A 14528-nucleotide genomic window follows, 5' to 3' on the forward strand; every position below is an offset into this window, starting at 1 on the left:
TAACAAATGAAGAGGAAATAGGCAGTCTACCTGAAAAAGAATTCAGAATAATGATAGTAAAGATGATCCAAAATCTTGGAAATAGAATAGACAAAATGCAACAAACATTTAACAAGGACCTAGAAGAACTAAAGATGAAACAAACAACGATGTACAACACAATAAATGAAATTAAAAATACTCTAGATGGGATCAATAGCAGAATAACTGAGGCAGAAGAACGGATAAGTGACCTGGAAGATAAAATAGTGGAAATAACTACTGCATAGCAGAATAAAGAGAAAAGAATGAAAAGAACTAAGGACAGTCTTAGAGACATCTGGGACAACATTAAGCGCACCAACATTCGAATTATAGGGGTTCCAGAAGAAGAAGAGAAAAAGAAAGGGACTGAGAAAATATTTGAAGAGATTATAGTTGAAAACTTCCCTAATATGGGAAAGGAAATAGTTAATCAAGTCCAGGAAGCACAGAGTCCCATACAGGATAAATCCAAGGAGAAATATGCCAAGACACATATTAAACAAAATGTCAAAAATTAAATACAAAGAAAACATATTAAAAGCAGCAAGGGAAAAACAACAAATAACACACAAGGGAATCCCCATAAGGTTAACAGCTGATCTTTCAGCAGAAACTCTGCAAGCCAGAAGGGACTGGCAGGACATATTTAAAGTGATGAAGGAGAAAAACCTGCACCCAAGATTACTCTACCCATCAAGGATCTCATTCAGATTTGATGGAGAAATTAAAACCTTTACAGACAAGCAAAAGCTGAGAGAGTTCAGCACCACAAAACCAGCTTTACAACAAATGCTAAAGGAACTTCTCTAGGCAAGAAACACAAGAGAAGGAAAAGACCTACAATAATGAACCCAAGACAATTAAGAAAATGGGAATAGGAACATACATATCGATAATTACCTTAAATGTAAATGGACTAAATGCTCCCACCAAAAGACACAGATTGGCTGAATGGATACAAAAAAAAGACCCATATATATGCTGTCTACAAGAGACCCACTTCAGACCTAGAGACACATACACACTGAAAGTAAGGGGATGGAAAAAGATATTCCATGCAAATGGAAACCAAAAAAAGCTGGAGTAGCAATTCTCATATCAGACAAAATAGACTTTAAAATAAAGACTATTACAAGAGACAAAGAAGGACACTACATAATGATCAAGGGATCGATCCAACAAGAAGATATAACAATTGTAAATATTGATGCACCCAACATAGGAGCACCTCAATACACAAGGCAAATACTAACAGTCATAAAAGGGGAAATCGACAGTAACACATTCATAGCAGGGGACTTTAACACCCCACTTTCACCAATGGGCAGATCATCCAAAATGAAAATAAATAAGGAAACACAAGCTTTAAACGATACATTAAACAAGAGGCACTTAATTGATATTTATAGAACATTCCATCCAAAAACAACAGAATACACATTTTTCTCAAGTGCTCATGGAACCTTCTCCAGGATAGATCATATCTTGGGTCACAAATCAAGCCTTGGTAAAATTAAGAAAATTGAAATTGTATCAAGTATCTTTTCCGACCACAACGCTATGAGACTAGATACCAATTACAGGAAAAGATCTGTAAAAAATACAAACACATGGAGTCTAAACAATACACTACCTAATAACGAAGTGATCACTGAAGAAATCAAAGAGGAAATAAAAAAATACCTAGAAACAAATGACAATGGAGACACGACGACCCAAAACCTATGGGATGCAGCAAAAGCAGTTCTAAGAGGGAAGTTTATAGCAATACAATCCTACCTTAAGAAACAGGAAACATCTTGAATAAACAACTTAACCTTGCACCTAAAGCAATTAGAGAAAGAAGAACAAAAAACCCCCAGAGTTAGCAGAAGGAAAGAATCATAAAAATCAGATCAGAAATAAATGAAAAAGAAATGAAGGAAACAACAGCAAAGATCAATAAAACTAAAAGCTGGTTCTTTGAGAAGATAAACAAAAGTGATAAACCATTAGCCAGACTCAGCAAGAAAAAAAGGGAGAAGACTCAAATCAATAGAATTAGAAATGAAAAAGGAGAAGTAACAACTGACATTGCAGAAATACAAAAGATCATGAGAGATTACTACAAGCAACTCTATGCCAATAAAATGGGCAACCTGGAAGAAATGGACAAATTCTTAGAAATGTACAACCTGCCAAGACTGAATCAGGAAGAAATAGAAAATATGAACAGACCAATCACAAGCACTGAAATTGAAACTGTGCTTAAAAATCTTCCAACAAACAAAAGCCCAGGACCAGATGGCTTCACAGGCGAATTCTGTCAAACATTTAGAGAATAGTGAACACCTATCCTTCTCAAACTCTTCCAAAATATAGCAGAGGGAGGAACATTCCCAAACTCATTCTATGAGTCCACCATCACCCTGATACCAAAACCAGACAAGGATGTCACAAAGAAAGAAAACAACAGGCCAATATCACTGATGAACATAGACGCAAAAATCCTCAGCAAAATACTAGCAAACAGAATCCAACAGCACGTTAAAAGGATCATACACCATGATCAAGTGGGGTTTATTCCAGGAATGCAAGGATTCTTCAATATATGCAAATCAATCAATGTGATACACCATATTAACAAATTGAAGGAGAAAAACCATATGATCATCTCAATAGATGCAGAAAAAGCTTTCGACGAAATCAAACCCATTTATGATAAAAGCCCTGCAGAAAGTAGGCATAGAGGGAACTTTCCTCAACATAATAAAGGCCATATATGACAAACCCACAGCAAACATTGTCCTCAATGGTGAAAAACGGAAACCATTTTCTCTAAGATCAGGAAAAAGACAAGGTTGCCCATTCTCACAACTATTATTCCACATAGTTTTGGAAGTTTTAGCCACAGCAATCAGAGAAGAAAAGGAAATAAAAGGAATCCAAATCGGAAAAGAAGTAAAGCTGTCACTGTTTGCAGATGACATGATACTATACATAGAGAATCCTAAAGATGCCACCAGAAAACTACTAGAGCTAATCAATGAATTTGGTAAAGTAGCAGGATACAAAATTAATGCACAGAAATCTCTGGCATTCCTATACACTAATGATGAAAAATCTGAAAGTGCAATCAAGAAAACACTCCCATTTACCATTGCAACCAAAAGAATAAAATATCTAGGAATAAACCTACCTAAGGAGACAAAAGACCTGTATGCAGAAAATTATAAGACACTGATGAAAGAAATTAAAGATGATACAAATAGATGGAAAGATATACCATGTTCTTGGATTGGAAGAATTAACACTGTGAAAATGACTCTACTACCCAAAGCAATCTATAGATTCAATGCAATCCCTATCAAACTACCACTGGCATTTTTCACAGAACCAGAACAAAAAATTTCACAATTTGTATGGAAACACAAAAGACCCCGAATAGCCAAAGCAATCTTGAGAACGAAAAACGGAGCTGGAGGAATCAGGCTCCCTGACTTCAGACTATACTACAAAGCTACAGTAATCAAGACAGTATGGTACTGGCACAAAAACAGAAATATAGATCAATGGAACAGGATAGAAAGCCCAGAGATAAACCCACACATATATGGTCGCCTTATCTTTGATAAAGGAGGCAGGAGTGTACAGTGGAGAAAGGACAACCTCTTCAATAAGTGGTGCTGGGAAAACTGGACAGGTACATGTAAAAGTATGAGATTAGATCACTCCCTAAAACCATACACAAAAATAAGCTCAAAATGGATGAAAAACCTAAATGTAAGGCTAGAAACTATCAAACTCTTAGAGGAAACAGGCAGAACACTCTATGACATAAATCACAGCAAGATCCTTTTTGACCCACCTCCTAGAGAAATGGAAATAAAAACAAAAATAAACAAATGGGACCTAATGAGACTTCAGAGCTTTTGCACAGCAAAGGAAACCATAAACAAGACCAGAAGACAACCCTCAGAATGGGAGAAAATATTTTCAAATGAAGCAACTGACAAAGGATTAATTTCCAAAATTTACCAGCAGCTCATGCAGCTCAATAACAAAAAACCAAACAACCCAATCCAAAACTGGGCAGAAGACCTAAATAGACATTTCTCCAAAGAAGATATACAGACTGCCAACAAACACATGAAAGAATGCTCAACATCATTAATCATTAGAGAAATGCAAATCAAAACTACAATGAGATATCATCTCACACAAGTCAGAATGGCCATCATCAAAAAATCTAGAAATAATAAATGCTGGAGAGGGTGTGGAGAAAAGGGAACACTTCTGCACTGCTGGTGGGAATGTGAATTGGTACAGCCACTATGGAGAAAAGTATGGAGGTTCCTTAAAAAACTACAAATAGAAGTACCATATGACCCAGCAATCCCACTACTGGGCATATAACCTCAGAAAACCATAATTCAAAAAGAGTCCTGTACCAAAATGTTCAAGGCAGCTCTATTTACAATAGCCTGTAGATGGAAGCAACCTAAGTGTCCATCATCAGATGAATGGATAAAGAAGATGTGGCACATATATACAATGGAATATTACTCTGCCATAAAAAGAAACGAAATTGAGCTATTTGTAATGAGGTGGATAGACCTAGAGTCTGTCATACAGAATGAAGTCAGAAAGAGAATGACAAATACCGTATGCTAACACATATATATGGAATTTAAGAAAAAAAAAGTCATAAAGAACCTAGGAGTAAGACAGGAATAAAGACACAGACCTACTAAAGAATGGACTTGAGGATATGGGGAGGGGGAAGGGTAACCTGTGACAGAGCGAGAGAGAGGCATGGGCATATATACACTACCAAACCTAAGGTAGATAGCTAGTGGGAAGCAGCCACATAGCACAGGGAGATCAGCTCGGTGCTTTGTGACCACCTGGAGGGGTAGGATATGGAGGGTGGGAGGGAGGGAGATGCAAGAGGGAAGAGATATGGGGATATATGTATATATATAACTAAGAAAAAAAAAACCTTAGAAAGAGAAAAATGCTTGCTTAAACAATTATGAGTCAGTCAACCATGAAAGTTTACTGGCCAAATCCATTACTCGTTCTAGTGGGTATTTTATCCTTTATCACTTGTCTGTACATGTGCTACAGAGCTTGTCGAATAGTGTTTTATGCAGATAATCAATCACCTGTACACCTGACCAATTCACCAACAAATGGAAGCTTCAGATATTCTTGAGAAACCACAAAAATCTGTTTAAAGTCTTGTATCTTGTTTGGACATTGTTTTCTGATCCCTAATGACTGGAGCTAACACCCTCCTGAAAAGCAATCTTGAAATTTCTGTTAAAGTAGATTAAATCTTGGGGACAATAACGTAAGTGTTATTAGGTTAGGTTCTAATACGTTAGGAAAACAAATGTGGACAATTTTCTCCTCTAGTGCAAAACACCTCCTCAGCAGATAAAATTGAAGACTGAATAAAGGTGTTTTACTGATTAGTAACTCACAGAAGGTTAAAATGTTAAGCCACCTTAATTTTAGAAAATTTGCTAATTATCATATGTATAAAACATTTTATCCTAAGGGCAGAAAGTTGATTTATTATTGATTGCTTAACATATACTGAAGCAACACAGAATGAAAATTGATTACCTAATCAAGTAGCAACAGAAGAGTAAACTAAGGATGAAGACAAATATAGCAGTGCCAAAAACCACAATATATATGTTGAGTGGCAGATTCTGGAATCCAATATTAGGCATCCTGAAGTTGTAATGTGGGAAATCCGAGCTCATGGATGAACTGTGGGGAAAGAAAAGAATGGGAAAAAATTAGGTTATAAAGACTAAAAACCAAGATAGCATTATCTTTGTGCATGTACAAAGGCAAATTTTTCCTTAAGGCTTGAAACAAATATGATAGACAGGGTTAATATCCGTGCCATTAATTCATTAATCATGCCACAAATATTTATTCAGTACTTATTATGTACCTGGCACTACTCCAGAAGCTTGAGATCCTACCTAAAAAGCTTTACAAAAAGGTATTCACAGAGAGGTACTGGCATTATTTCACTGAAATAATGAAAACATCAATAAATGAAAATGTTCAACGTCAAAGAAGTAAAAAGGAAAAAAAATGTTAAGATTTTAAAAACTCCTTAACCTTTAAAGTAATAATATTTATAATGGTAAAATATTGGCAATAACTTAGATGTCTCACAAGGAGATAATGATTAAATAATTATATAGAGTCATATGTTACAATATTATTTGGTCAAGAAAACCTGTTTTCAATAAATTTTAAATTTTAATAAAGATATATGGGAAAATTAAGCAGGATATAAATTGTATATAAAATATGATCCCGATTTTGCAAAGGGTTAAAAAAAAGGTGGATTATATATGGAAATATATGTGTACATGTAGGGGTGTGTGTGTGTGTGTGTTTGTGTGTATGTGTGTGTGTAGCAGAAAAAAGCCTGAAAGCCAACATATCAAAATGTTAATAATGACTTGTGGTTTACTAGCCATTTTGATTTTCTTCTTTTTTTTTTTTTTAAAAACACTTTATTAAATCAGACTCAGGCGAATTCCCTGGCGGTCCAGTGGTTAAGACTCTGTGCTTCCATTGCCGGGGGCAGGGGTTCAATACCTAGTCAGGGAACTGAGATCTTGCAAGCTGCGTGGCACGGCCAAAAAAAAAAAAAATCAGGCCTTGTTCTAAGCATTTTACTGGCTTTATTTTATTTAATTCTTACATAAAATTTCTATAGGTACCATAACATCTCCCCCATTTTATAGATAAGGAAACCAGAACTTAGAGTTTTGGTCACATAGCCATGACTGACCAAGTATGTGTGGGAGTCAAGGCCTCTCCAACTCCAAAGCCAGTGCCTTTGGCTCATATGCTCTAGTCTTTATAATAAAAAAAACAGCAAATATTGTTTAAACACTAAAAAGGGGACTATTTTTGTCAATTAGATTGCTACTACCTACTGATCACTACACAGTTAAAATTCCACGCATGGAGGTTGCCCCGTTCTTTAGGTGATGAGCTATAGTAATAAAGTGGCTCATCATACCTTCATGCTTGAACTTTCCTTGTCATTTTGATTCATTACAAAATAAAGAGCAACTACCAGTCTTGATTATCAAGACCACATAATGGTAACTGGATTACAACTATGACTACTGCCAAAATCAAAACAAAACTAAACTCCTCCAAACAAAATGCTTCTACTTTTATTTATACAAGGTACATTACAAATGTGTTTGCAGATCTTTCGTGTCCTTGTTGGTTCCTGGAAGAGTATATTTATATTATAGACAACATTGAGATACTGACTGGTTGTATCTGAAGCCTCAGTGTTATTATTACTTTAATTTCCAACTTCTAATAACTTATACCAGGAACTGTAAAGACCTACTTCATCCCATGGAAACGCCTAAGGAATTCCAAGCATAAATAATGGATAATATTTAGTTTTGAACATTCAACCATTTTCTGCAAGTGCTTTTATTCAAATATATAATTTCCTTTTTCTTACACTCAGATATTCTTGGAAGAGAAGGAAGGAGTTAAGCAGTACTTTACTAAATATATCTAGCACATATATTGTACAGCTATAAGAAAATTACAGATGCCAAAATATAACTCTTCCATACTGCTGACAGGGCTTCACTTAATGACTCTTCCTACAGTCAAGACTTAGATGACTATCCTTCAGTCCTTTAGAAATACCCCTCACCAGACAAATTCGGCTTGGTAAAGTAACTCTCACCTTAGGAAATAAGAGATTAAATGTACATCCTGGGAGGGCTAATAGAGAAGAAATAGGCAAACAGATGGAAACTTTTATGGTGGAAAAAGGGACTGGTTTGCAGTCAGCAACTTTCTGTGTTGTTCCCAGGATGTCACTAGCTAGATGTCAGTACTTGGTCCATCTGTCCCATTATCAATGGGACAATTCTTATCCTATCTTCAAGGGATTCCTGGAAGGATAAAATGAGATGATAGATACTGAAGTGTCTGAAAACTCTAAGAGGGCAAAATACTAAGGCTATAATGTGTGTGTGTGTGTGTGTGTGTGTGTGTGTGTGTGTGCATTTGGCGAGGGGTCGGGGAGAGGGATGACATTAAAAAAATTAGTAGATAACATAAAAGATGCCCTAGCAAAGATCAAGTCTCTGTAGAGGATTCTACCAAACCAAATGCTCCTTCCTCAGGAGCTCCTCTGCACACACTGCTAAGCTTTGTGTCAAGTGACCTGCCAACCTGGCCACCAGAGGCAGGAAACCTATCTTGGCCAAAGGCAACTATCAATATAGGCCAGCTGGGAGTGAGCCAGTGGTGTGAGAATGCTACACTGTAGGGGTCCTTGTACTGGGTGGCACCACCAACAAACTCTGGGGGTATTCTGAACAGAGACACAGACATGGAGTATTAGAGGTAGTACTGTCATCAGAAGGAAGAGACATCTGCCTCAGTGCTCCTGGGGTCTGACTGCTGACAACTTTCCTGTGAGTCCACTCTTCTTGTTAGGGCCTTACAACCCATTACCAGAAGAATGGGAGTTGGCAGGGGATATGCTGATACAGAACACATTTTAGGAATTTCCCCCCTTTCTTTTGGTAAATGGAATTGCTTAGCTACAACTGATATGTTGTCCCAACAGTCTAAGTAGATGCTGTATTATTGCAAGATATTAATCCTGGTCTAGTGATATATTAATTTTATAATATTTTCATTATAATATCTTTTCAGCATGAGTATGAATAATCTTTTAAAGTAAGACAACCTTTAAAAAGAAAGCTACTATTCAACACCATCATAATGAGCATTCTTTGCTATTTAGGTATTACAAATGTAAAAGTTGGGGCTTCCCTGGTGGCGCAGTGGTTGAGAGTCCACCTGCCGATGCAGGGGACACGGGTTCGTGCCCCGGTCCAGGAAGATCCCACATGTCACGGAGCGGCTGGGCCCGTGAGCCATGGCCGCTGAGCCTGCGCGTCCGAAGCCTGTGCTCTGCAACGGGAGAGGCCACAACAGTGAGAGGCCCGCGTACCGCAAAAAGAAAAAAAAAAAAAAGAAATAGACAAATATCTGAGTTTTTTTTTTTTTTTTTTTTTTTTTATCAGCAATGGGATTTTTCACCAAGATACAAAAGGGACAGAGATTTGGCCCCACAGAGGACCAGAGCTTCACACAGTACACCACAGTTAGATGGGCTGCAGCAGTGTTTCTTTTTTTTGTTTTAAATAAATGTATTTATTTTAATTTATTTGTTTATTTTTTTGGCTGCATTGGGCCTACGTTGCTGCGTGCAGGCTTTCTCTAGTTCCGGCAAGCAAGGGCTGCTCTTTGTTGTGGTGTGTGGGCTTCTCCTTGCAGTGGCTTCTCTTGTTGCAGAGCACAGGCTTTAGGCACGCGGGCTTCAGTAGTTGTGGCACGGAGCCTCAGTAGCTGTGGCTCGCAGGCTCTAGAATACAGGCTCAGTAGTTGTGGCACACAGGCTTAGTTGTTCTGTGGCATGTGGGATCTTCCCGGACCAGGGATCGAACCTGTGTCCCCTGCATTGGCAGGCGGATCCTTAACCATGCAGCAGTGTTTCTTGAAGTGTGTTTGGTGGCCTCATTCTTCTTAGACCAGTTCCTGCTCCCTGGACAATACATCAGCATCTTCCCTGTAGTTAGTATTCTACTTTTGCTTCAAAAATGCTCAGAAAACGAGACACCAGTAATTAGACTGCTGTGTTTTATAATTTGTGGTTCACAAACCATTAAAAACCATATATTTCTTATTAATACAAGACATCCAAGAAAAACTTTCTAAGAAAAAATTATCTTAGACTTTGTTAATCTTTTTTAAAAAACTGAGACATAAATTTACATTAAAAATGCACCCATGTGTATAGGTCAAAGAGTTTGGACAAATGAATATACACTTGTTACCACCATCCTAATCAAGATACAGAACATTTCTTTATCCCCAGAGAATTCCCTGTACCCCTTTGCAGTTAATCACCACTCCTAACCACTGATCTGATTTCCATCATTACAGATAAATCTTCCTTATTCTAGAATTTCATATTCAAATGGAATCACACAGTATGTACTCTTTTGTGTTTAGCTTTTAGTCTCTCAGTAGGTGAGAGACTCTTAAACAGCTATATAGATTTACGTTATATTCCTAGCTTGTCCTAGTTATTCTATTATCTACAGCTGGTGTCTCCTAAAGATCATTAACTTCATCTTTGAATATATCAATTTTATGGTTAATTTTTGGATACTTCTTTCTACACAAAATTCCTGGTTATCCTATTCAGGTGTTGTTATTGTTTTCATGGAAGAACATTTCACCATGTCCTGGGTGTTCCTTTCCATTTTTAAGTCTTTCTTCAGTGGAACACTTTCTACCTATTATTTTTTTAAAGCCTTCAGCAGAGGAAACGTGTAGCTTGATTCACTCACCATATTTTGCCCCAGTCAAAATCTAAGGGAAAGCAGGAACTCCAAGGTGCTCAAGACTGGAGTGGTGGGACTTCCCTGGTGGCTCAGTGGTTAAGAATCCGCCTGCCAATGCAGGGCACACAGGTTCAAGCCCTGGTCCGGGAAGATCCCACATGCCGCAGAGCAACTAAGCTCATGCACCACAACTACTGAGCCCGCGCTCTAGAGCCTGCGAGCCACAACTACTGAGCCCATGCGCCACAACTACTGAAGCCTGTGCACCTACAGCCCGTGCTCTGCCACAAGAGAAGCCACCACAATGAGAAGCCTGTGCACCGCAACGAAGAGCAGCCCCCGCTTGCCGCAAAACTAGAGAAAGCCTGCGCGCAGCAGCGAAGACTCAACACAGCCAAAAATAAATAAACAAATTTATATATATATAAAACACAGACTGGGGTTTCCCAGGTGGCGCAGTGGTTGAGAGTCCGCCTGCCGATGCAGGGGACACGGGTTCGTGCCCTGGTCTGGGAAGATCCCACATGCCGCAGAGCGGCTGGGCCCGTGAGCTATGGCCGCTGAGCCTGCACATCCAGAGCCTGTGCTCCGCAACGGAAGAGGCCACAACAGTGAGAGGCCCGCGTATCGAAAAAAAACAAAAACAAAAACACAGACTGGAGTGGTGAAGCCCCTTTTATGGTGAGACATCTGCTGATATGTGCCAGTCCTCTTGGGCCAAGGAAACACAAGTCCAAGCTCGCAGCCTAGCCCAGGTGGGTTCCTACATTAAGCCAGGAGGGAAGATAAAGCAAGTGGATACACACGGCCTCTTTCATTCACACCATTGTTCTTTTTTTATTTTCACCTTTTACTTTCATATAATCATGGAAAAAACCCTCTGTGTCTACTGTCCTATACATCTGTTCATTGGGAACATGTATAACTAACATACACATAACATGATCAATACCTGGAACCTGTTTAAACATTCTCATTCATTTATCTGGCTTCTTTTATTTCATTCCCTATTAAAAATTTTTTCTTCTCTTCAAGTATATTCTGTGAATTCTCAACTTATCCTCCATTTTTGTATCTTTAACATTATTTCCCTTTTTCTTAGAGCTTTATGCTTTATTTTGTTACTTCATCCAACTTCTCTGGAATACTTTTCAGATCTCTTAAAACGTGACTTCTGCTCTTACATTATCTATGTGATGCTGCCCGCAAATGCTCACAGCATGTATATTACTGTCTGTTTTTTCATCTGCAATCTTCTATGTTCCTCTTTTAAGTTGATGTATTTACTCTAGGAGGGAGGCAGTCCATACAGAACACACCAAGAAGAGGCCTGACAGGGCAAATTCATCTCCCTTCCTGGTTAGCATCATCTACTGGAAGAGGTTGTTGGCCACATTACATCAAGCACACCACTGTGCACTTCAGTCTAATTCAACAAGGCACTGGGTGCCAGGTCTGTAGTAAAGAAAGAAACAAGAAAAATGTGTTCAGAGAAGGGGAGAAATCTCACATGACATGCTCACTTCAGAATTCTGCCTAGGTTTGGAATTTTCCCAGAAAAATGGAGAAAATTCTTTTTTTTCCTTTTCCACTTCTATCTTCTGTATAAGTACATATATATATATATATATATATATATATATAAATGTATACACATATATACTTTTTCATATTCTTTTCCATTATGGTTTATTATAGGATATTAAATATAGTTCCCTGTATTATACAGTAGGACCTTGTTGTTTATCTATTTTATATATAGTAGTTTTTATCTGCTAGTTCCAAAGTCCTAATTTATCCCTCCCTCACCCCCTTTCTCCTTGGGTAACCATAAGTTTGTTTTCTACATCTGTGAGTCTGTTGTTTTGTAAGTAAATTCATTTGTATCATATTTTAGATTCCACATATAAGTAACATCATATGGTATTTGTCTTCCTCTTTCTGGCTTACTTCACTTAGTATGATAATCTCTAGGTCCATGCACATTGCTGAAAATGGCATTATTTCACTCCTTTTTTATGGCTGAGTACTATTCCACTGTATATATGTACCACATCTTCTTTATCCATTCCTCTGTTGATGGACATTTAGGTTGGTTCCATGTCTTGGCTATTGTAAATAGTGCTGCAGTGAACATTGGGGTGCATGTATCTTTTTGAATTAGCGTTTTCTCCAGATATATGCTCAGGAGTGGGATTGCTGGATCATACAGTAGTTCTATTTTTAGTTTTTTGAGAACCCTCTCATAGTTCCTGCACCAATTTACATTCTGGCCATCAGTGTAGGAGGGTTCTCTTTTCTCCACAACCTCTCCAGCTTTTGTTATTTGTAGACTTTTGATTTTTTAAAAAACTATTTATTTATTTTTGGCTGCATCAGGTCTTAGTTGCAGCACATGGGCTCTTTTGTTGTGGCACATGGGCTCTTCATTGCGGCACGCGAGCTTCTCTCTAGTTGGGCTGCGCGGGCTCTAGAGCGCGTGGGCTCTGTAGTTATGGCATGTGGGCTCAGTTGCCCTGTGGCATGTGGGATCTTAGCTCCCCAACCAGGGATCACACCCAAGTCCCTTGCATTGGAAGGTGGATTCTTAACCACTGGACCACCAGGGAAGTCCCCGTAGACTTTTTAATGATGGCTATTCTGACTGCTGAGAGGAGATACCTCACTGTACTTTTGATTTGTATTTCTCTAATAATTAGTGATGCTGAACATCTTTTCACGTACTTGTGGCCATCTGTACGTCTTCTTTGGAGAAATGTCTGTTTAGGTCTTCTGCCCATTTTTTGATTTGGTTGTTTGTGTTTCTGATATTGAGTTGCATGAACTGTGTATATTTTGGAACTTAAGCCCTTGTCGGTTGTATAGTTTGTAAGTGTTTTCTCCCATTCCGTTAGGTTGTCTTTTCATTTTGTTTATGGTTTCCTTTGCTGTGCAAAAGCTTATAAGTTTGATTAGGTGCCATTTGTTTATATTTGCTTTTATTTCTATTGCCTTGGGAGTTTGACCTAAGAAAACATGTAAGGCCTTTCTTCAAGGTTCACCTATAATAAAAATAGGCTGTTGTGGCTTGCCCTATGTCAGATCCAGGAACTTAACAACCATTTCAAAATTATATGTATATAGAGGGATGCACTCTGGGTTTCTAAAAGCAAACTTGGGAAACATACAGTTAGAACTGGGCACATTAATGGGAATTCCCTGGTGGTTTAGTGGTTAGGACTCAGCTCTTTCACTGCCGTGGGCCCAGGTTCAATCCCTAGTCGGGGAACTAAGATCCCACAAGCCACACAGTGAGGCCAAAAAAAAAAAGAACTGCGCACATTAACAAATTTGGGAACTTTCTAATGTCCAGCTTATTTTAAAAAGTTTTACCCTTAGTTCTATTAAAAAAGAAAAAAAGATTTGTCAAATCAAAACCTCTGCTTATGAGAGACCTTCAAGATGGTGGAGGAGTAAGACGTGGAGATCACCTTCCTTTCCACAAATACATCAGAAATACATCTACATGTGGAACAACTCCTACAGAACACCTACTGAATGCTGGCAGAAGACCTGACTTCCCCAAAGGCAAGAAACTCCCCACATACCTGGGTAGGGCAAAGGAAAAAAGAAAAAACAGAGAAAAGAATAGGGACAGGACCTGCACCCCTGGGAGGGAGCTGTGAAGGAGGAAAAGTTTCCACACACTAGGAAGCTCCTTCACTGGCGGAGACAGGGGATGGCAGGGGAAGGCTTCGGAGCCACGGAGGAGAGCACAGCAATAGCGGTGCAGAGGGCAAAGTGGAGAGATTTCCACACAGAGGATTGGTGCTGACCAGCACTCACCAGCCTGAGAGACTTGTATGCTCACCTGCCGGGATGGGTGGGGCGTGGGAGCTGAGGCTTGGGCTTCAGAGGTCGGATCCCAGGGAGAGGACTGGAGTTGGCTGCGTGAACACAGCCTGAAGGGGGCTAGTGCGCCACAGCTAGCCGGGAGGGAGTCCAGGAAAAAGTCTGGAACTGCCTAAGAGGCAAGAGACCATTCTTTCGGGGTACAGAAGGAGAGGGGATTCAGAGCACCACCCAAACGAGCTCCAG

The 14528-nt window shown here is 38.9% G+C and overlaps 1 protein-coding gene across 2 annotated transcripts in view; it reads right to left on the reverse strand.

The window, feature by feature from the left end:
- RNF24 (ring finger protein 24) overlaps nucleotides 1–14528 on the reverse strand; it is a 149628-nt gene that overhangs the window by 42870 nt on the left and 92230 nt on the right. For both annotated transcript variants that reach the window (XM_060125168.1, XM_060125169.1), the window contains exon 2: nucleotides 5638–5787. In XM_060125168.1, coding sequence (XP_059981151.1) covers nucleotides 5638–5780 — 143 coding nt within the window. In that variant the 5' untranslated portion in view covers nucleotides 5781–5787. The remainder of the gene's footprint in view (nucleotides 1–5637; nucleotides 5788–14528) is intronic.

This window comes from Lagenorhynchus albirostris, chromosome 15 (genome assembly GCF_949774975.1).
Source record: "Lagenorhynchus albirostris chromosome 15, mLagAlb1.1, whole genome shotgun sequence".
NCBI classification, from domain to species: Eukaryota; Metazoa; Chordata; class Mammalia; order Artiodactyla; family Delphinidae; genus Lagenorhynchus; species Lagenorhynchus albirostris.